General features: G+C 38.7%; 1 protein-coding gene across 1 annotated transcript in view; it reads right to left on the reverse strand.

Annotated features, from left to right (window-relative positions):
- The window catches only part of LOC306878460 (RNA-binding motif, single-stranded-interacting protein 3-like), a 136,784-nt gene that overhangs the window by 92,740 nt on the left and 19,228 nt on the right, over positions 1 to 24,816 (reverse strand). The window contains exon 2 of the mRNA XM_079430844.1: positions 9,337 to 9,494. Within this exon, the coding sequence (XP_079286970.1) occupies positions 9,337 to 9,494 (158 nt within the window). The remainder of the gene's footprint in view (positions 1 to 9,336; positions 9,495 to 24,816) is intronic.

Genomic DNA, 24,816 nt, shown 5'->3' on the forward strand with positions numbered 1-24,816 from the left:
TTTTATGGTCCAGGATCACATATGGATTTAAAATGAGGGTGAGTAAATAATGACAGAAGTCTAATTTTGCGATGAACAATTTCTTTAATGTGGTCTTAATGTCGTCAGCACCCAAAGACACATTAGCTTTACTAATTAGCACTGCATTCATTTCATTTCAGCGTGCACATATGTAAAATTCATGCTGGCAAATCTCAAGTGTTATAAGTCACACTAATGAAGTGCCGAACCCTTGTTTTTAATTAAACAGAAGCAAGAATGTTTTTCTGGAATGCATATCAATAGAACTGTTTTGATGATTGCGTATCAGGGTTACAGCCGATCATCTTAAAACTGTTTCTATGGATTCTGACATTTGATTAAGAACAAGATTCAAGTGTGTTTACTAGTTGAAAACTTTCAGAACCTCAAGCATGGAGTTCCCCTCGTGGATGGCTGGAGTGCCAAGAATTCGACCTTAAATAACATCAAGCCAAAGAGTCAAATGGTTTACAGTGAGAGAAGTTGCATGCTACAATATTAGTAAACCATCTACTCTATGATATATGATGATTATGATATACAGCAATACTATAAACACAAGAACAAAAATAGCATATTAAATTATGTCCCAGTGATTCCAAACACAACAGAGCTGCAAATGAAAAATCATTCAAATCTAATTCATATTAGCTTGACTTCATGTTGCAATAAATTGCTGTCCTACATTTTAAAATGCTATTTCACTTATGTCACATATAGTGTGCCCAAAACATCAGGAAGGCTTTAAAAAACATTTAATTAACACATCAAACATGATCTAAAATATAAATATATAACAATTAATAATAATTTAACGAAGATGCATTAAATTGATAAAAAGTGACAGGTCATTCTATTTTGTTTTTTAAATCATAAAATATTATGTTTTATAACATATTTTGTGTTTTTTACAAATATATTACATATTTTGTGGTTTATTTTTTGACATATTTTCTGGTTTCTACAAAAAGATTAAATATTTTGTGGTTTATTTTATAACATATTTTGTGATTTCTACAAAAATATATACAACACAACTGTTTTCAACATTGATAATAATAAGAAATGTTTCTTGATCACAAAATCAACATATCTAAAGGATCACGTGACACTGACGACTAGAGTAATAATGCTGAAAAATCACAGATGATATATATACACTCACCTAAAGGATTATTAGGAACACCTGTTCAATTTCTCATTAATGCAATTATCTAATCAACCAATCACATGGCAGTTGCTTCAATGCATTTAGGGGTGTGGTCCTGGTCAAGACAATCTCCTGAACTCCAAACTGAATGTCAGAATGGGAAAGAAAGGTGATTTAAGCAATTTTGAGCGTGGCATGGTTGTTGGTGCCAGACGGGCCGGTCTGAGTATTTCACAATCTGCTCAGTTACTGGGATTTTCACACACAACCATTTCTAGGGTTTACAAAGAATGGTGTGAAAAGGGAAAAACATCCAGTATGCGGCAGTCCTGTGGGCGAAAATGCCTTGTTGATGCTAGAGGTCAGAGGAGAATGGGCCGACTGATTCAAGCTGATAGAAGAGCAACTTTGACTGAAATAACCACTCGTTACAACCGAGGTATGCAGCAAAGAATTTGTGAAGCCACAACACGCACAACCTTGAGGCGGATGGGCTACAACAGCAGAAGACCCCACCGGGTACCACTCATCTCCACTACAAATAGGAAAAAGAGGCTACAATTTGCACGAGCTCACCAAAATTGGACCGTTGAAGACTGGAAAAATGTTGCCTGGTCTGATGAGTCTCGATTTCTGTTGAGACATTCAGATGGTAGAGTCAGAATTTGGCGTAAACAGAATAAGAACATGGATCCATCATGCCTTGTTACCACTGTGCAGGCTGGTGGTGGTGGTGTAATGGTGTGGGGGATGTTTTCTTGGCACACTTTAGGCCCCTTAGTGCCAATTGGGCATCGTTTAAATGCCACGGCCTACCTGAGCATTGTTTCTGACCATGTCCATCCCTTTATGACCACCATGTACCCATCCTCTGATGGCTACTTCCAGCAGGATAATGCATCATGTCACAAAGCTCGAATCATTTCAAATTGGTTTCTTGAACATGACAATGAGTTCACTGTACTAAAATGGCCCCACAGTCACCAGATCTCAACCCAATAGAGCATCTTTGGGATGTGGTGGAACGGGAGCTTCGTGCCCTGGATGTGCATCCCACAAATCTCCATCAACTGCAAGATGCTATCCTATCAATATGGGCCAACATTTCTAAAAAATGCTTTCAGCACCTTGTTGAATCAATGCCACGTAGAATTAAGGCAGTTCTGAAGGCGAAAGGGGGTCAAACACAGTATTAGTATGGTGTTCCTAATAATCCTTTAGGTGAGTGTATATACATGTGTGTGTGTTTATTGTATTTGATTAAATAATTTTTTCAAAAGCATGGACTGGAGAAACTTACTGGAGTCTTTAGGGGCCAATAAGAGTAGATTTATGGAGTTATGTTAGATACATTTCTATGCCTCAAACCTTGGTGAAGAAATTCACAACTATTAATATCACTTGAAGGCAAGTTGGCTGTGACAGACAGAATCAAAGAAAGAAAGGAGGCAACAACGCCCTTACAATAACAGATACTCAGAGAGATTTAATTAGACAGCTGATACCACACACACCAAAACCTCCTGTCAAATATCACTGCTCAGCCAGAACGTGGGATCACAATGTTCTAACTCCGGTCATCTGGATGAAAGAACCATCTCTCCACACTGACCAGAGCAGAACAAGTCTAAAAGAGATGCCCACAAATGCGACACACAGGCCACCACCCATTTCAACACAGCACACACTGAACCCTCTGAGCACTTTAGTCAACCCACAAGCACACAAAATCAAATCAACATGAACACGAAAAACTGTAAACACCACATGAGGTTAACCAAAACGCCTAGAACGACTTTCAATGAAGATAAATATATTTCGAGATCCACACGCGCACTTTTGAAAGATCGTGACACGGCTCGACGTGCTGTGACAGCCCAAGCTGGGAGCAGATCCCAGCTGATTTGATCACCGTCAAGACAACGCGTCTTGTGTACAAAGCTTTCAGCTGCAGTGTGTGAAGTGCTAATGACAGTTCTCAAAGGGCCGTCACACACTCTGATCTGTGTTTTTATTTTCCCCAGAGCGCCGGCAGCCACGGATGCCGGACTGTTTGATGTCTCGTGCTGAGAGATGTTAACCAGCATTCTTTCAACTTCTATCCAGGTGGGTGTGTAGGATCTCTTAATTGGCTACCAATGCAGCTGTCTCGTCTGACACGCTGCTCGACACTTCTGTGACTTGAGTTACACGCATCTGATGTTTGTTTGTACGCTCGCTTGCGCCGCTGGATTCGAGAAAGAGGCCCTGTGACTTTGCAAAAGGAGGATTCGCTTTCCTAAAGAGCTATGACTTTGATTTACTGAATATTTGCATGTATAAAGCCTTGACAAAAGGATACAAAGCACAAAAAATGTCTAAGCTGAGACATGACTCAACATACAAGCAAAAACTTGTGTAAAAAGTATTCATAATACAGTATTTCTGCTCACCACATAAAGTGAAATTTACAGCAAAAAAATGGCAGCTGTTGTTGCCGAAACAGTAGCAACATTTTAGGTATTATATTATAATATTTTTTTTATATAGTACAAAAGAGTTTATTTCATTATCTGATATAATTAGGGCCCTATGATTTCCACGATGCGGAAAACGTGAACAGAATCGCGGAATCCAGTCATCGAAATGGAATTTACTGTATAACTTGGAATGTCACAGAATTGATCAAATTTTGGATGAATTATTCAAAAGTAGGTCATATTTTTTTCACAGAAAAAAAACAGAATTTGGAAAATATTAAACGGAATTTGGGAAAAAATTAAATGGATTTCATAGGGCCTTGGATATAATGTATTATATATATATATATATATATATACACAAAAACAAACAAAAACAGGAGAAATATAATTACAAAAATAGTTATAACTATTTAGAAACATAATTATATTAATAATAGTGGGAATAATAGTGGGAATGTCAGTTTACAGTTTTTCACTGTAAATTATAAAACTGTTAAATGTTTACTTAAAATGTATATTTAACTGTAAAATGTCCCATTAGATCTTAGTTTTTTATTATATATAGTAAGGGACATTACTCTTAACCAAATAACAGTTTTTTTTATTATTAAATTAACATTAACTTAAATTTACAAAACAAAATTATAATGTGTGATTATATCACATATTTAAATTATATGATAAATAAACGATGTGCCATCAATATTTAGGGGGAAAATGCAGTGGCAGAAATTGTAAAATTTCTGTATTTTGCCTAAACATTTCTGCAGGGCTGTTCCCATCTTTTGTTGTTAGCTTAAAATTTTGTCATCCCCTGAAATCCAGATCAAGTATGAGCAGGAGTCACCTTGCACAGCAACTAAAAATGTAGCATTAGACTAACACTTAAACAAGTGAATTGTCTTGCCGAGTGTCCTATTATTCAGTGAGAGCCAAGAGAGAGCGACATGACTAACATTTGGTGAAGTTACCAAATGCAAAACTCTTCTTTAAATACAGGTGTGACCAACTTATTTGCAAATGTGGATATGCGCAGTTACTCTTAGTTAAATCACCCGGAATAAGCCTACAGACACGCACGCAATCTGTAGATTGTACTATCAAATTAGTATCCTTTTGTCGGGTACCTTACATCATTAGTGCACTTTATTTATTATTCATAGTAAATCTAGGTCTGTGTGTCCAAAACGGAACAGGAGCTGTGCTAACAGGACAAGGCTTGCATTGCTTTTTTTTCCTTGGTAGAAGGGATTGGCAAGTGTGTCTGTGGTTTGAACAGTTAAGTAGAATTCAAAAAGATGATTGACACGTTCTTTCTGCCTTAGAAGTCGGGGAGGCACTAGACAGAGCTGATATCAATAAAACAGTCAAATCCAGTCTAAAAGACCTTTATCCCGAGTGTTTAGGCACTTTTTGACTAAGCTTCCCACTTCCTCTTCCTCTCCCACCTCACACATATTGACAAGAGCTATGAGATACTGAGTGAGACAGAGAGATTGAGTTTACAAAGACTTCAAGACGACTCTTTATGGCTAGGGGCTTTTTGGCCCTCATACGCTCTTCTGAACATACCCAGGGCAGTTGAGCTTCAAGAGGAGTCGGCCACTCATCTGACCTCAGGTTAGGTATGAATGCTGGAGACATGTTGCTGCTTTTAGGTTTAAAAAAATAACAGCAGTGAGAAATAACCACAGATATTTGCAGAGAAGTCTCATAAGGGAAAAGACATTAGAGACTTTTATCCTGCATGAATACATACTGTAAAACCATTGAAGTGGGTCTAACTGCAATAATTGTTTTCTTCAGGACGCACTTTTCACATTGGCCATCAAGTGATGACCAAACACTGTATTAATATTACAAAAGTAAGCAAAAAATCCTTAAAATTCAAACAATTATATTAATAATGTATCATGTGAAATTTAAGATTAGAGTAATGGCTGCTGAAAATTCAACTTTGCATCACAGGAACAAATTACATTTTAAAATATATTTAAATACTGTTTTCTTCTAAATTGTTAAAATATTTCACTGCAGGTTTGATCACATAAATGCAGCTTTGGTGAGCATAAGAGAATTATCGACCACTACTGAACAGTAGTGTACAATCACAATAATCAATTAAACATCACAAAAAAAAAAAAAAACTTTTTTTTTGAAGTTTGAAGTTTTTTGAAGCCATAGCATTCAGTAAAGAACATACTATACCAAGATAGCAAAATACTATAGATTTAAATTGTTGTTTTGGTGAAACTAGATAAAAGTCGCTGGAGAGACATTTACTTTTGAGAGTGCACTGGATACAGAGTTGATTCCGGCACACTCTCTGAATGCTTTTTGTACCGTACCCTCTTTAGCACTACAGCAGCATCATGAATAAAACTTGAGTTAAAAAATATGAATTATGAACCAGTCTTCAAATCATTAGAAATACAAGCCTGATTTTCTCCCTGTGATTAGACATTTCTACAGCGGTGAAAAGGAGACATAAATCATAAGAGTAGAAAAAGAAGACGACAAATGTACTGTAAGAAAGCAACACTTTGAAATAAAAACCATGACCTGATACTAGCCTTGTCACTGGCTCAGAAATGGTTTTGCATGCTCTGGATGCCTGAGTTATTCGAGCCCAGGGGGGGTTCTGCCGACTGAAAATGAGATCCTACCCCAGAGGCCCCCCTAGATATGGCAGCCCTGTACACAAGGGCAATTCCTCCACTGCCTCAGTTAGTCAATCAGGCTGAGAGACAAAGAACTGGGGGGGGGGGGGGGGGGCATTTTTGGGCAGCAAGCCTTAGATGCTTTTCAGTGAATATACAATATATAAGCTAATTTATATATATAGGAGAGGAGTATAGAATAAAACCAGGAAAATGAGAACCGCTGAATGCCAAGAAACCACTGGAAGCAATATAATGACTTTCTGATCTTACTCACACACACACACACACACACACAGGAAAGAAAACATATAGAGGGGGGGGGGGGGGGGGGGCATTTTTGGGCAGCAAGCCTTAGATGCTTTTCAGTGAATATACAATATATAAGCTAATTTATATATATAGGAGAGGAGTATAGAATAAAACCAGGAAAATGAGAACCGCTGAATGCCAAGAAACCACTGGAAGCAATATAATGACTTTCTGATCTTACTCACACACACACACACACACACACAGGAAAGAAAAACACAAATGAGATCAATTTTATTTCTCAGTTGTTTGTCCTAGACAGCAATGAGATTAAATGGAAAGCAAATGAAATCTCCTGCTCCCTAGATTTTGCTTAAAAAAATCATTTTAGTAATCTTGTATCTGTCTCTTCTAGGGTTTTAAATTCAGAATCAAAAGTCAAAAGTTTTCAACATGAACCAAAACATTTCTCATTAAATAAAAGGCAAGATGAAAATGAAATTAAATAAAAAAATAGAAAAGCTATTTTCCATAGGTTTATACTATCGCTGTGTTTCATTCGTCTGCATTTTTTATTTCTCCTTAAGGAATTTTACTCTGCAGCTTTTTATTTTATTTTATTGTATTTATTTATTTTTTGCATTTTACCTACTGATGTTGGAAAATCTGTGAAATACTGCAAAATGAACTTAAAAATGACAAAAACATATAGAGTCCTACTTCCTATTTGTAGATAAAACACAATCAAACTAGTCAAGATATTAATAGGTAAAACACAACAGTTAGGGTATGTACAGCACATTTCTTTGTGCATAGGTTTCGTTTTCATCTGAAAAAGGTCAATAAAAACGTTTAACGGTGCACATATACTAAGAGACAAATTGGCAAAAAACATACAGAACTTAGCTGGAATGAAATTCCTAATTCATCCCTTAAAACCTTGCTCCAAGTGTGTGCAGAATTGAGTTGGATTGTATTCACTTTCTCTCTGTAGCATTAGATTACAATCAGAGGCATAATGAGGGGCTCTGAAATGCAATTATTTTAAATGGTATTGTAAAATGCTGTGTCCTGAGGTTAATACTCCATGATATCGAATCATGGAAAGGAAAAGTAATGAACTGGCTCACAGACATGACTCTCCGCCCTCTGGTTTCCACCAACACACATACATACATACACACACAATTGCAGATGCATAATGAAAGCACATAAACATGATGACGATGTGTTCACCTAAGGCCTTCATTAATAATTCATGATTCATATTCAGGCCTTTTCTGAAAACACCCTGGTACATTTTCAGTATTTTTGTCTCAGTAAATGCAACACTCCTCCAATCTGACCTTTTTACCTCTTCTAATGCAACATAACTGAGACGTTAAAATCTGGATATTTGTTTTAAGTCGCAGACATTCTGCATCTGCATCTTGACAACGTGCCATTCCTCAATTATCAGCTAATCTAATTAAAAAAACTGTGAGCACGGCAAGCTAAAAACTAGAAGGGCTCATTTTCATGGCTGAGGTTTGAGATTCTGCTGAGGCCACATTTTCTCCTTTAGAGTCTAACCCCATTGTACCTTCAGCCTCAAAACCCTGCCAATCTTCCGCGGGGAATCACACAAGAAGATCTCCGAAATGTCAGCCTGACAGAAGCACTTTTCACTGCCCTTCCCGCCGCTGCAGCAGAGCCACTGGAGGACGGAAAAGGGTCACTAACTGTGTGTACATGTGCACAAAATGTGTGCGTATGCTGTAAGCTTAAGATCGCGACACTAGGGTGCCAGATATGCATGCAAGGCATCTAAATCACTGTGGTGTTATGTAAAAAAAAATGCAAAGTGTGTTTGTGGACACTCTTTTTTCTGCTGAGCTCTGGAAGTGAGCCCCAAGGCGAACCCCTTTGACCTTTCCAAAATGTTACTGCCCATTGGCACGGCAGCCGCAGCTAATAAAACTTTTATAATCATGAATTTTTTATTCCAATCCCGCTTCAGGCCTTGGGCTAACCTGGACCATGGTAGCCCGAGACCCTGAGAGAGGCTGTGGCTTGAGGTTTCATCATTCTACCCCCTGAGTTTTGACATGTTAACATTTGGAGCATTATAAGTGGCATGCATTTCAGTTTTTTTTATCAAAATAATGTTTCTTTTCTTGCCTCTTCCCTCTGAAAAAAAAATTTAAATACTAAAAACAATCACAATGAATTCTGGGAGCTATAGCTGCAGCCCGGTAATAGCAGTCATCTGCGTAGGGTACATAAGACAAAGCAGTCCTTGGTTTAAACGTTGCTTAGAAACTGCTGACCCCATATCCATATTTTCATGGTCAACTATGTATGAGTGAAATTAGGAAATTCAGAAAAATTCACAGAAGGTCATGGTGCCAGAGTAAATGTCTTAGGTTTTAAGGCAGAAAGCCCCCACACAGGATTTACATCTGCATGAGTCATCAGAGAAGAAGATTATGCAAGCTGCCCCCTGGTTCTTGTACAGCGTTTCATAATGACCTCCCTACACTCTAATGATGCTGACTTACCATCGCCATTTATGGGCCATATTCTTCTCTGTAACCAAGCGCGGTGACTTTTTTCTTTTTTTGTTTCCCTGACCTTCTGTGCGTGCATTTACATGATTGCATGAGTTCTTGTATGTGGGTACCTGTGTCTTTGCAACTATAAATAGGTATAGAGTGACTGCTCATGTAGGTGTATAGAATGACAATCCTGACAGAGAGACAGAGGATAACAGGCAGTGACAGATAGGGGACATCTGGGAAAAGATACTTACGGTTGGCAGAGTTTGATGAGGTCCTGGTCGGTGGTGCCAGGCGGAAGGCCCCGGATGTACAGGTTGGTTTTACTGAGCTGCTCCGCTGCACTGTGGCTGCTGCTATTGGTGCTGGGGCTGGGCGGAGCCATGGGAGGAGGGGGCGGGGCATATGACTGCTGCAAGACAGAGAAAGGCATGGGTTGTTATTAAAAATTGATATGATTTATATTAGATCTCTGTACTGTTGCACTTTGAAACAGTAAGATCTCATGACTTAGAAAGAAGATAACACAAATGAATCTCTAATGGGCATCTCTAGCCACTGTGAGCTTAAACACATGCCTTTAGGTGAAGAGTTTATGAGTCAATGAACTTTAGTGAGTGCCGACACCATATTTAATAAATAGATTGTACAATCGTAATTTCTAACACCTTATCTAGAATGAACTGGACTTTTAATCTGGTTTCCAACCACATAAATGCAGTTAGTAATATTGTAGCAATATTATAAAAGACAATAAGCAGTACTAATGTCATGAATAAAATGTACTTTACTATTCAGTAATAGCCCATTTTAAGTATATTTGCTATGCTTAATTTTATTTTCCATAAAGACAGGTAATAATTTAAACGTTAACAAGCCTAATTTGCAAATGATCTTACTCCATTCCATGTATTTGCAAAATGTTTTAAAGTATAGAGTTCCGGTCCTGGTTTCTGAATTGTCAGTTATAACATCACAAAAACAGATTAGTCTATAATAAATGGTCTTTGGTCGTTATTTAGTTTAAATAACTCCTTCAAGCTCTAGTAAACTGCTATCTTCTTGAAAATGCACTGTCTGTGACTGTTCTCATGTTTCCGCTTGCGTTCGCGTTCGGCAGAAGAAGAATATATCATACGCCATCTGGAAACAGCAAAGTTCATTCTTACGTATATTATATTATACTATTTTCGATACTTTGCCAGCTGAATCATCGTCAGCAAGGTACTTTACAACTGATTCTACTTATATCCATCACAGTTTATTTTAATTTGCGTAAGTTTAAATATGGCTTCTACCCTAACTAGGATTCAGTGAGGCTTTTGAACCGCATACACACTGAGCGATCAATATTTTCTGACAGACACGGCACTCAGATATAGAAACATCACTGTGACAGTTAGACTGTGGCATGAGAGCTCTTATTTATGTGTGTGTGTGTGTGTCTGTGCGCGCTTTCCTAGTGATGTCTATGTAATGGACTGCGTGTGTGTGTGTGTGTGTGTCTGGCCTGCACTTTCTCTGTGTTTGCGATAATCATTGGCTGTCAGTTGGGCTGTACACTGGCAAGTCTCCCCTGGCATTAATCTATTACCTGCACTTCCCCACAGCCTGCAATTTCCTCCAGACAGACGTTAAGACAGACAGACAGACAGACAGACAGATGGGCCTATCGCAGCTAGAATAGATTCTGCATTCATATAATTCACACACCCCTGTCCCTCAGGCTACAGTAATGAATGAACCCATTGAATTCTCAGGAATACAACACACAGACAGGGAATAGAAGACGAAGAACTGCCATTAAAACACACTGTGCGCATGTGCATAGAGGGAAATATAAACCTCATGTTCCAAATGAAAAAGTAGGGGATTTTATATGAATATGAGAAGGTTGGGGCCTAAACACACTGCATGAACAATTACATACATACCAGCAGTGTTGTTAGTAGGTAACTAAAAGTAGCGCCACTACTTAACTTAATTTTCCTTCGCATGACAGTTCTTCAGGTGTTGTAGCGTTTCAGTAACAAGCTTTTTCCAACTTGTAGTAACCAAACGCTACGAGTCCAAAGACTGAACAAACACACACTCCTAAACGGTTGTGAATGTGTAAGCTAGGCCTGGAAAGTCATTAGTGAATTGGTTCATTGTAAATCGTACCCTGATCCCACCCACCCTCCAAACCATATTGAAAGTCAGAATTGTTCTAGCAAATCAGTTCGCCTTCAACATTCCACTCTTTCATGTAATTAGTTTGAGAATTTGTTCTAGTAAATAAATTTGTTCTAAACAGTCTCGTATGTAGCGATATAAAGTCTGATTCATTATAATAAATCAATTTGTTAGATCAATTTGATGAATCGATTGGATTGTTTATCTAAGTGAACCGATTCAAATAATGATTCGCAGCGCAGTAACCTAATAAATGAACATGTATTCTAGTGTTTATTTGTATTTAACATGCATTTATTTGTTCAGTTTTGATTACCCTTATTGCGATCCATAAAATCTTCCTTTTTTTGTTGCAGAAAAATATGATTACATGAATGAATGATAAAAATAAATGGAAATATAATATACTTCGTCAAAAGTAATGCAGAAGTAACTTAAAGTGTTATTTTGCCCAAAACAAACCAAAAAAATGCGGTGATGCAATTGTTTATTTTTTTATAATATGTAATATTGTATAGCATTACTTTTAAACCCAATGTTCCCCAGCACTGATGCATTAATAACTGTGTGCCAGAACCCTACATGAAATCTGGATATAATAAATACACCCAATTCCCAGAAACTGTACACACACCATATGCGTGTCTGACATGCCTGACATGGCTTCAGGCAGTCATGGACACACGCATGATTTGACTGCACAAAAAGCTTCCTGTGTGAGTGGAAGCTTATCAAACCCACCCAGCCCGGTTCTCCTCAGCAAATCGGGGGCCTGGACTCTGCAACACGACACCGGGATGGAGACAGACCGAGCACAAGAGAGCAAAAGCTCAGCTGATCAAAGTGCTCGCCACAGACACCTCTTTCAGCCAATTTGTGCAGCTGTCAGGGGCACGACGATAGCGCGTCAGGGTGTGTAGTGTGTCAGGAGTCATGATGGGGGATGCCTTTGAAACGTCAAAGGCGTTCACTTCGCCGTCAGACGGGCTGGGATTAGAGGGAAAGGGAGAGATGATGTTGCTTTTACAATGGACTCCAGCAGGAATCACACACATACTCATACTCTTGGCGTCTCTGTAGCCACACACACTAACAAATCCCATTCATTCGTACAGCTTTAGCAGAGCCACTTAAGTCAAGCGAGGAGACCCTGGGAGACAAATTGTCTGATGATAGATGGGCTATTAGGTTACACATATGTTGTCTGAAAAGCATTAGCACATATAACGTTTACATTTGTGATGTGATATCAGTTGACAACTGTTTGTCTTGGGTTTTGCTTTGGTAAGAAGTATTTATTCAGTATACTTTATAGTTGTGGCCTAGTGGTGTGTGTATAAATGTTACTTGGGATGAAATTTTTTTGAGTTAATTCAACTATTATTTTTGTCTAAATGATGTCACTGCAACCGGAGTTTTTGAAAATCTTCACCCTGGCACCAGTTTTCAAAAATGTTTGGTTTCAGTTACCTGGTGCTGCGTTTGCATGTGGACGAAAGGCCAAATCGCATAGAAAAAGCTGCAGTTTTGAAAATACGGGCGTTCATGTGGACAGGGCCTCAGGGTCATGACACAAGAAACAAAACTGACCTAATGGCAAAGTCCTTAAGACACGTAATGGCCAGAAGAAGTGACTTAAAATCATTGCATATGATTAATTTCTTTTAACTGTAAAAACTGTTAAATGGTTATCAGTACTGTGTCCTGTGTGTCATGTGTTTCCCTCGTGTCTATATTTGGTTTGTTTCCTGTCCTCGTTTAGTGTGATTATTAGTTATTCTTGTCCAGCTGTATTTTGTAATTAGCCTGTGTATTTAAGTTCCTTTCTGTTCAGTTAGTTTTCCGTCTGGTCTACTCGTTACTCCCGGTGTTCCTGTGTGTCTGCCCTGCCTTGTCTTGCCCTGCGTTGTTTGAATTAAAGACTGTTATTTTGAGTTTATCCTCATGTCATGTTCCTCGTTCCTCCCCGTTGTGTGCACCGTGACAACTGTAAGTTCCACTACTATATACAGTGAAAAACTGTAATAGACATTTCATGTAATTTTACGGTAATATGCCGTTTTTGGAAGTGGAAAATGTATAATTTACAGTGAAAAACCATAAATTGACATTTCCAGAATTCCCTATGTTGTATTTCAAATATAAGTTGCATTTTCAAATATTAGTATTAGTCTTCTCAGCTTGTGGAAAAGCTGCTTGTGGCAAGCTTTGGCTCATTGTGTGACTTTCCCATCCCTGGTTTTGGTAGTTATCAGTGTATTACAAAAGTTACAAAACGGATTTCAGAAATTCAATAGGTTGGTATATTAACATTATATCAGTTAATTACATACGGTTTTTAATTTAATTTAAGTTAAATCCATAAACCCTAAAATATTGCTACCAGATTTTTTTACGGTAAAATTCTGGCAACCACAGCTGCAAGTTTTTTTTACAGTACATTTTACAGATTGTTTTTTACAGTGTAAGTACAGCCCAGCCCTAGCTAGTAATTGGTCGATGTTGTTTAGCTTTGGTGCTTATACAGTCTGCATTAGCTTGCGTCATTTGTTCCATTCCTCACCCATCATTTCAAGTCATCTCTATTCTGTAGCTTTCAATCAAAGCGGCAAAAAGACTGAACCCTTCCAGAGAAGAGGAAACCAGTTATTGTCTCCTAATTAAACAATTCCTGCCTTTCTTCTCCTTGTCTTTTGCTCTCTCTCATCCTTGTCTTCTACCACTCTAATGACTGTAATCTGGCAATTCAGCCCCCCTCTTCTTCCGCAGCCTGGCTTCTGTAAACCATCTCCTCCTCTCCCCCACCCCCTCCTCTACTATAGATAAATCCATCCATCCCTCCCTCCCTCCTGCTTCCCCTCCTTCCCTCCGTATCCCAGGGTTGGTCAGTGCGTAGCCGGGCTCTGCTCTTTATTAAAGGGTGAGTGATGTGCACACACATTATCTCCTCGCTGCATGCCCAGATAGCCTTCATTTCCCTAAAGAGTACTCCAGTCACCAAACAATTAGTACTTCCTGGAGAGCCCTCGAAAATGGGTTTCGAATGGTTACCTCTTCTCTCCTCCAACCCCTCTCCCTCCCTCTGTCTGTCCGTCTACCTTTCCCTCTCTCTCTCTCTCTCTCTCTCTCTCTTTCTCTCTCTCTCTCTCTCTCTCTCTCTCTCATTATTTCTCCTCTGCTGTTCTTCGCAGAGAGAGAGATTGACCTCTATCAGGTCAGCTTTCTTGCGCTGCCTGCTGAGTATGTGGAGTTAACCCCTGCCTCCACCAACTGTGATTATGCTTAGGCTATGGAAATGTACATGTGTGCGCTAACTGCATATGCATGCATTTAAAATATTCCTTGTATTCACATATTGATGCATTACTGCATGTGATATGGGTCAATGATTTATAACACTGTCCATAATAAAAAAAATAAAAAAATCCAGGTTAAAACTGAATTGTACTTGTATTCATGTTGATTTTATATGATTTGACAGCAAAAAAAAGAAAAGAAAAAAAGAAAAGAAAATTATTAGTTCAAATGTAATGTAAAGTAGTGTTATGATCAAGTTTAATGTAAAAATATATTTTATTTTCCTCCTTTTGAAAACATGTGAGTGTATGTATATTAGTCATTAAATGTTTTTAAGGTCAAAATTTAATGGGAAAAGTTTATTTTTCTTTACAAATATTTATTAATGTTACATTTTGTAGGGAGTAACGTCATCACTGACAATTTTTACAATCTGAGCTAACTTTGCTTTGTCATAAAAATGTTAAAATATCTTACCTAAAGTATTTTAAGAGACTTGACAAACACAATTAGAGCCCTGCACGGGCCTCAAATTTAGGCCCTAGCCCGGCCCTGGCCCGAGATGCTCAGGCCCTAGTCCGGCCCGTGTCCGATAGCTTATCAGAATTACCGGCCCGAGTCCGACCCAAGCCTGTCTTTTTTTCCCCCTTCTCCCAAAACGGCTCATGTTTCAGCTATTAAAATAGTTATGTTTTGTATGTAATGGCAAAGTGATTATAATTCGTTTTTTTTTTTTTTTATATAATTTAGAAAATCGTTTGGAGCATTTTTTTTTTCGTTAAACAATTTTTTTCTTTCTTAAAATAACATCCAAGTAGCCAGCGGCAGCATGTTTGATCAATTTAGCCTTCTCAAATCATCACGACTTGCCTAAAATAACATCTATAGATATACTAAAACAGTTCAAGCATATAACAATGTTTAAACGTTAAACCTAGATAAATGTGCGCTGTATCCAATAGTTTGTGCAGAGAGTGGAAGCTAAAGCGCAGGACATGGAGGCACCAGCGCAATCAATTGCATTTTTTTCAATGGAAACAACTTAAAATAGGCCTACACCGTAATTTTTGCTCATAAAGGTAAGAGTAATACATCATTCGGAACTGTAAAGGGCCTACTTTTATTTGTGTGCACTCACAATATCAACAAAATGTTCTTTGATTAAAAAAAAAAAGAAAAAAAGAAAGAAAGAAAATGATGCGCTTGAATTCACAAAAATGAACCTAAAGCGAATACATGCCTCACAGACATGATAAATATATCTATAGAAAGCTTTAAATTACTACTTAAAATAAATCCAATCGAAAACAAAAACTCTTTCATAATAATCATAATCCGCGAAGATGCACTTCTCTCGAAAGGCGCATCTAATGAGGAGATGGCGAGTCAGGATCATCATCTTCATCTTTGCGTCACTGACACAGAAAACACTAGTTTATTAGTAAATAATTCAAATATCTCCTTACTATTTCCCCCGGACACATTCATGGTAATTACTTTTGCCGGGGCTTTACGGCAAGCTTTGTTGCGTGTATTTGAATGCAGAACTCTTCAGCTCCGCTGACGGCACGGTCTGCTGCTGCTGCCGAACACTGAACACCGTCGAGCCGCTCTTGGCAGTCGCGGTAGCACGGATTCGCATTGTTTCCACCAGGGCGGCAATTTTTTTCATCACTAATTGATGGATGTCTAAAATATAAAAATAAGGAGAAGCCTAAAATAGGCCCGAGGCCCGTCCCGCATCTGAACTATGACGTGAAAATTGGCCCGAAGCCCGGCCTTAGGGACGTAAAAAAGTCAGGGCCCATTGGGCCCGGGCCGAAATGCAAGGCTCTGAACACAATCATGACTTTGATTTGTTGTACTTTTTCAAATATTAATAGTGAAGCAGTTGTGTAAAATGTTTAAATAATAATAATAATAACAACAGACAATTATGCCAAACTCTTAAGAATGTTATTTTAATGAGTTTTTTTTTTTCTTCATTATGATTTCAGTTGTATCACCCTGACATTTCAGACTTTATGTAAAATATCAAAGTTAATTTTTATTACAGAAATTAAAAACTTGCTCATTATAGAAGAGTTGTATTCAGGCAGTGTAAATGTATTTTTAATGTATTTTTAAATACATAATGGATAGAACAAAGAAAAGAGCATGATGTCATTGACCCGTATGCCATGGGTTTTGCCACTATCTTTTTCCAAATGTGGAGGAAAAGTCTCGTAGCTTATCCATAACAATTTGGATTCTTCTGCAGACAGCGTTCGCAACACACACACATGCACTCGGCTTCGCTACTGATGGTAGTGATCGATAGTACACGCCATGACCCTGCTGTCGCAGGGACCAGAGCAGGACACGGCGAGCATTGCTCTCCTTCCCTCAACTCTCCTCCCAGGGTCCCTTGGGGCGAGGGAAAGAATGCCGGCTATTTAGGGAAAGGGTTTGAGATCCCTTGCATCCGGACAGCGGAGGCCCAAGGAAGCCCCAAAGATTACACTGACCACTCTGCACACACACACTCAACGCACATAAACACATGACTCTATCTAACCCAGAAATATATTACCACATGCATTGGCCCATTAGGCTCTCAAGAAGAGCTATATGTTAGAGTTACTGCAGCAAAGGTAGGAGGGAGACTTCTTGCAGAGAAAGAGAGCGAGTGAGCGAGCTTTAAGCCTTCTGTGCAAGCGGGCATTGAGTGCTCTCTGCCATTAAAGCTCATAGTCGATAAAATGCTGCATTAGAACCTCTTTGAATTGCAGAATTTCGAATGAAATAAAGAGATGGTCTTCTTCTACAGCTTTGTTTTGTGCTGGAGACATAGAAAAGCGATCATTACTGATGAAATGATAAACATTTGCCTTTGCCGGCATGACATTGAGCCTGTCATTGGCTTGTGACTCAACAAAGGACACTTGAAGGAAGTGAGCATGTCAATAATCAGTGTCATGAATCATGAAAATGTCATGTCCGTGCCATCCATCATGGGCCTTTTCCCAGAAATCATGTCTGCTTATGCTGTCTAATTATCCTGTAAATATTGAATCTTAAAATATTAAATGAAATAACAATGTTTAAGATCAGATAATGATTCAGAGGGAGGCAATGTCTCTTTTCCCCTCGCTTGAGTTAAGCTCAGTATCATTTGATCCTTAAACACAGCGTGAATGTGTAGGAGTAACTGCAAGAAAGAGGCTAAAAGTCATGTGACGAGGTAATGCCTCTTTAGCACTATGATTGGCTGTGAATGGGATAATGCCCGCCTGTTATATTCGCAACTGCTCCACTAATTGGCCTGAATGGGTAAAACTGGTGGAAATAGAAGGACTAATTGACCCTTCACTACCTTAGCAACTATTGCCATTGGCCATTTTCTCAAGATTTTGCTCTTTTTTAATGTATGTCTATGGGTGTTTTTGGATAACACAGATTTATTGACGTTATCCAAGGTTACTGAGGCTCTTATAATAGTGGCACAAGGTACCCAGAGATGTTTTTTTTTTTCTGTTTCTAAATCTTTAAATTAATATTGAGAAGTGCTTGAGGATTTGGCCCTCAATCCCAAATGAACACGTATAACATCAGTAAGAACAACTAAATTTGCTCTCAAGTATATTAATGCAACTTCTCTGCAGTTTTTAATCAAGTTACAGGCTAATTTAAAAATTATTTACAGAACAAAGGTAGATAAAATGCTTTACAATGGCTCAATTCTGTATGGCCCATGTAAGAATAATATCAAATGAGCATGTTTACTGAATCTCTAGTTCTTTGCTTTTGGATATTGTGTAAAGTTTGTCTAAGTTAGCAACAGTAACCAAGGGGTGCAGAGCATAGGGAAGGGTCAGTGTTGACATGGCCATATTTGGTCACATCCAGAATGTTTAAAAAAAAAATCTGTAAAGGAGATGGCACTCCATTTGGATAAATAAAGCTGAACTTTGCCATTCCTATCCCAGTTTGAGTCATCTGAAAAGTTCAAATAATGTTGCTCTCTGATGCTTTCAGAACTGTTTATTTTGGCATCACATGACACAGCAACAATGGCTCAACCAATAGTATGAGTGTGGAGGCGGGATTAATGGCAGACAGCTAGAGTGCTAGGGAAACCTGTTTGAAAACATTCATTATTTTTGAAGTTAAGTTGTCTGAAATGAACGAAGATGTTCACTTCCCTCCCAGAGACTTTTTTTTTTACCCACATCGTTCACATGTTTGACCCTTTGAGAAACTACAAAGCGTAATGGACCACACGCAGACTAAACAGGTACCAGAGCACCGGTCTGTACCTTTCATAATTCTTTCTGTCAGCAGGAATGTCAGGACAAATAAACTGGCTTAAATTTAGAAGAAACACGCTGCTCCAGACACTCAACCACACTCCAGCTTGTTAACGTCAGGCCCACGCACCGTTAATGTCATGAATGAGTTACACAAACATTCGCCCAGACAGCACTAACAACATCTTCCTCACCGGCCTCTCTCACGACAGCACAGCAAGCAAAGGTTCACACTCAGTTTGCAATCAAACTCATCCGCCTACGCAACATATGACAATCCGTGCCTCATTCCGCACAGAATCGGCTCACATCTGTGGCTCCGCTGTGATGACACTAAAGGATTATTCACCACAATTGTTCGACCTCTCGAGTATTTGCGACGCATGAATAATCATCACCACCTCCTTATTATGCAGATATATGCTAATTTCTCTTAAATATATTCAAAATGCACCCCGCCTCTTTCTTCGCTGAGGTCAAGGTTTAACTAAGTTGGCATGTGTGGAAACAGGCTTAGGTTTTAATTGTTCGTTTTTTTCAGAAAAGGCGGAAAATTTGAAATAAAGTTTGCGTGGATTTAAACGCATCTGGAATTTAGGCCAAATTCCGAGTTAATTCATACACTACATTAGCGGATGTCTCTCTATTTAAATACCCCTTCCTTCGTGACCCGCAAAATCCCCAGCCCCTCAGGGGCAAGCGCAGCACATTCAAATACGAGGAAACAATCAGAGTGTGCTTATTTGCATATGAACGGGAGATGGAAGCCCGCAAATCCGCGGCAGTTCATTTTAATCTGAGAATGACTTCCTCTTGTATTGTTACGAGAAATAGTCTGATAGCATTCTCTCTTCTCGTCTCCCAATCTTCCTGTTGAAATTAACATCCGAATGTGCTGCTCGCTTCGGACCAGACTGCTCGGAGAGCCGTGCAGACGGTAGCAGTCCGCCAACCTCTGTTGCCCCGGCAACAAAGTGGAGGACATGGTGAGGTCTTATCAATCAATTAGAAACGTCTCTGTTCACTAGAAGCATTGAGCCACTGGGTCATGATTTCTCCACAGTTTGTCAAATTCATTAGGGCCCTTGCCAGAGCTGCATCGCTGTTCCAACAAAGTTCTTTTTAACATCTGTCGCCTCAGTCAGCAGGTTAAATTTTTTTAAATGTTATTTTTATAGACTAATCATAATTCTACAGTCCCAATATAATTAAACTCCTTTTAAGTTTATAAAGCACAGTGTTCAAATTAAAACAGTTTCCTTTAGGAGAAGGCAGGATGCACAGAGAAAATCAGAGGAAGTCAATGAGCATTTTTTGGTCAAGAGTCATACACAATTCATTTAGCTCGAGAAGATCTCACTTCCTGTGCCTTCGTTAAAATTCCTTCGTCAGGTTTGCTTTTGCAGCAGGGCTTCCAAGAACTCCGGACTAGACCCATTCAAGGGAATTCCTGTCTCCAGAATCCTTTTTTTCATTCCCAGAAGCTGTCTGAGGAACAGCCACTGTTAATTGGCATCACATGACAGCTGGGCGGGTTTAGGGGTCACATCCATGTTACAGTAATTTGATGGAGGGAGGCTAAATTAAATCATTACTTTATTCAGCACTGACAGTGATGTGCACATGGTGTATTTTGCTAAATTAATTATTTAATTTAGCAAAATTATTTAGCAGTAATTTTGAAAAAAAAAAAGTATACTGTATATATATATATATATATATATATATATATATACATACAGTATGTATACTTTTTTTTCAAAATTACTGATAATATAATGTGCAATGAAAAATATATTCAATTAGTACAATGTCTGCATTTCACTGCTGGTTATACTCTGTATAATTGTGTATGTGACAAATAAAACTCTTGAAATGCAAAATAGAAGCATTTTCACTAGTGGTCTCAAACCTTTGGACCCCACTGTGTAATATAATTCTATACCTTATGCTGCTATAGAAAGCCATAGCTCTTTGTGAATGAAATTGTGCACTGCAGTTCTTGGCCTCTCTCTACAGCTGCTGTACCAGAACGCACATGCACGCACGCACGCACGCACACACACAGATGATAAAGAGTCTTACATGCCGTGTGTTCTTGTGCCTCCCTCCACATTGAGTCATCAGCTCTGCACTCCATTAATCACACATCATCAAATGTTGTCACATCATGTTAGTAAGTGTGTGTTTGCGTGTGTGTGTGTGGTCTCCAAATGTGATCTATATATTGTGGCCCCCATACAGCCTTGCACTTCCACTTGCTTTCAGACGTAAATAAATAAATAAATGATAAAAAGGCGCAGATCCATGTCTCAATGTCACCCTCTCTGGGTGTTACAGAAACCTCAGCTAAGCTCGATGCTGACATTGAGATGGAGAGAGATAGCCAGTCCGTGGACAGAGTATTATATTCCCTCAAATGGTCACTGAATACGAGTGACATTGAAGCAGCCATTAATCAATTTTCATACCTAGTCCTTCATCAGTTCACTAAATGCTGGAGCCTGATTTGATCGATAACAGAGGAAGAGGGGAACAAAACAGACGGTGGCCGTGCAGATGATGATCAAGACATAGTCTGTGCTGGAAATGATTTAAAAGCCATATCAAATTACCATGAAAGGTTAATATTTTTTTCTTTCTTATATTGAAGTAGATGAGAGATGCTTTAGGCTAAATGCTATACAACCTTTCTCTGTGTTGAAATTCGATGCACAGGCATGTACAGTGTTGAAGCGTTCCATTTTTCTTAGTTTAGACGAGCAAAAATAAGCAATTACTTCTAAATGCTTATAATGCAATGTTTGCATGCTACAGTGAATATATTTTATACACATTTAATAGATTAAAATGTATTAAATTAAATATTACATTTTAATTATTTTTAAATTAAATATGCATATACATTTAATTAAATTTAAACATATTTTTTATATATTAAATGTTTATAAATATACATATTCATAATTAAATGTTACTTAAAAGTCGTGGGGAAAAAAACAAATATCCATCAATGCAAAAAGATGCTTTTTGCCCCAGTTGGTGTAATTACAAGATCTACCAGCAAGGGCTTGCAGGGTCATGCTAACCATCCAAACCTAGACCTCACGGATTTGAGCATCCCGACCAGCCTGACACCCATTAGAGTGACCATTATTGTTCGTATATTTCTACTGATGATTTTAGATTTTAAACAAGGCTACATTAGAGTCCAGCCTCATATATGAATGTCCTGCGGCTGTGTGGTGTGATGAATGTAGTGTTGCGTGGGTGTGCGGCCACTGACGGGAGATCCACAAGGGTGCTGCAGTGTCAAAGCGTGCACTCAAGGACGTGGCTGTGGTCCAGGCGTAGGACGTGAGCAAGCTAAGATAATCTCTTAGCCCATGTGGAGTCCATGCATTGAACACTTGTACAACAGATGCATAATATGAAGCGGACAGGATGTCATGTGCATGGTTATTAGATTTCTGAATACAAATAATTAGCTGCACCTCCACCTTCCTGTCCTTGTCTAATTCTTGTCATAATGCCAGATAACCTGATTTATATGGCACCACACATGAGCTGTTGTGTGTCTAGGAGATTTTGTAAACAATGCATAATTAGAGTCTTAAAGGTAGGCCTATAGTTCATTCAAAAATTATATTCTGTCAGTTTATTTTGAAATGCTATTAACCATCATGTAATTCCAAACTATTTTTCTGTCTTATATTCTTGCTTGCTTTCCTTCTCTCTCAAATGGCGAAAATGGATCATAAAATTGGTCTGTATGATTTCTGCACTACATTTGAAGTCATCTGTATATGTTAAGTATTCTTACGACAACTTTCTGTGAAGAACAGTCTGGTTTAATTATTCTCTGAAAGTCTGCTCTAGTGTTTTGTGCTATTTAGCTTTAGATCCTTAAATGAATCAGTTGATCCAGTTCACAGAACCCTTCTGAATGATTCATTTGATTTATTAACTCCCTGATTCAGCTAATTGGTTGCAACAGTTAACAGCCTACTGGAGAATATTCACTGAGACCATGACTTAATTTTCAGTCTGTTTGTCATACAAAATATATCCCTTTAGAAGACTTGTAATATAGTGCAGAATTTGTATGGATCACTTTTAGGAGACGATATATGTATCGTCTTTGTAGCTCCACAGCTCCAGTCCACATTTACTTTCATTATATTGAAAACCATGGCCAGGACACTTCTTTTGTGTTCCACAGTAGAAAGAAAGCCATGCAGGTTTGACCTGTCATGAGGGTGAGTAAATAATGCCAGATTTTTATTTTTTTACCACTTGTGGTTTTTCAACCTATGAACACAGTCTAATGTGGGACAGACAGTGTTTTTTCTGTTTTCAATTCCGTGTTGTTTGTCCACCCACTCAATGTAATTATCTCTTGAGATATTTGTGTTTGCCGGACACAATGTGATCATTCATACAAATAATCAGGGTTGAGTCTCGGTGTAATGTCAACGTGGCATGTCTGCTTTAAACGCTTGATGGAAAAGTGTGGGAGTGAAGGGAATAGAATGACACAAAAAAAAGAAAAATCCAATTATTCGTGCATAATAACAATCGTGCGGTATACGCGGACGATTGCCAGCACGTACTAACCCGGCCCTCGCTGTCTCTCCTACTGTCTAAGTGCCAATTATGGTACAGGCGGCGGACATCCGCTTGAGCCAGGCCTCTTTCCACTAGACCCATTAGGAGTTGCGCCGAGCATGATAGTGCTGTTTAGTCGAACACTGCACCATAAGAGCCGTATACTGCTCCAGTGCACCAACTCGCAGTACACACACACACACACATGCATGCTTGCGCTGATCAGGTTACCGAAGTAGATGGCACGCTGTTCCCTTGCAACATCATTAAAGCAAGGGTGGGGATTTTCCTAGAGCTCTGCGTGTCTAGCACAATGCGGTCGTATCACTGTCCTCTTCTGGAATGCAGCAGTGTTACCTGAGAAAAGCCTGCGTGCGGTAAGTAGGCAGGGTGGAGAGAGGGAGGGATGCATAAACGATTCGGAGCGGTGACGGAGTGAAAGAAAGAGGGATAAAGGACCCAAAAAGGGCATGACGGAGAGAGAGAGAGAGTACATGAGAAGCAGGCCCCTGTGAAGTACCTCTTGTTTTTAATAACTGATTCTTTGAAAAGACTGTGCAGTTTAATTGGTGGTAAGGGGTGATCCTGGCACACACACACCTCTGGGAGTCTCTCTTCAGCTGGTTTCCAGTAACGCAGGCTCAACGTGAGGGCGAGAGAGCAGCGCTCCACTCGAGAGAGAGAAAGAATGCATTTGAAATTGAAACCTACCTGGAACGACTCGAGCAGTGTCTGCAGTCTGCAAGGAATTCACTCCAAAGCGCTGGAAAGTATACACCTTTGCATGTCAGACAGCTCTCATACTGTTGTACCTGAACCAAAGGCCACGACCCGCATGATTTGCTTTGATGACAACTGCAGCTGCATTTCATTTTGTAAAGCATAAATGGAGTCATTTAGACTGAAATGAAAATTATGTCATTATTTACTCACTCGAATGTTGTTCCAAACCAGTATGACTGAGTTAGATCCTTACAGCAGTGTTTCATAGTGATCCGACTGCAAAAAAATCTTATTCTTAATAAAAGAAGGTATTTTCAGTTATAATATCTTAGAATCCTTGAAATAAAATTTATATATTTTAAAGCCAACACTGCATAAGATATTAAGAGTAGTTTTCCAAGAATGTATCTTCAAAGAATGTATCTTAAGTATATTTTGTCCTACTGCACTAGCAGAATTTTTTATTTGTTTATAAACAAGTGAAAAAATATGCCAATGAACTAAGTCACATAGTGATATGAAAACTTTCATCTCATAGAAGATCTATGAAAACAAGTATCTTGTGCAGTCTTGCTTCTCAAGTAAATGTATCTTATTTATATTGTTACTGTAAATAAGAATTTGTATTGTGTTTTTAAGGTC

This window comes from Barbus barbus (genome assembly GCF_936440315.1).
Source record: "Barbus barbus genome assembly, chromosome: 12".
Taxonomy (NCBI): domain Eukaryota; kingdom Metazoa; phylum Chordata; class Actinopteri; order Cypriniformes; family Cyprinidae; genus Barbus; species Barbus barbus.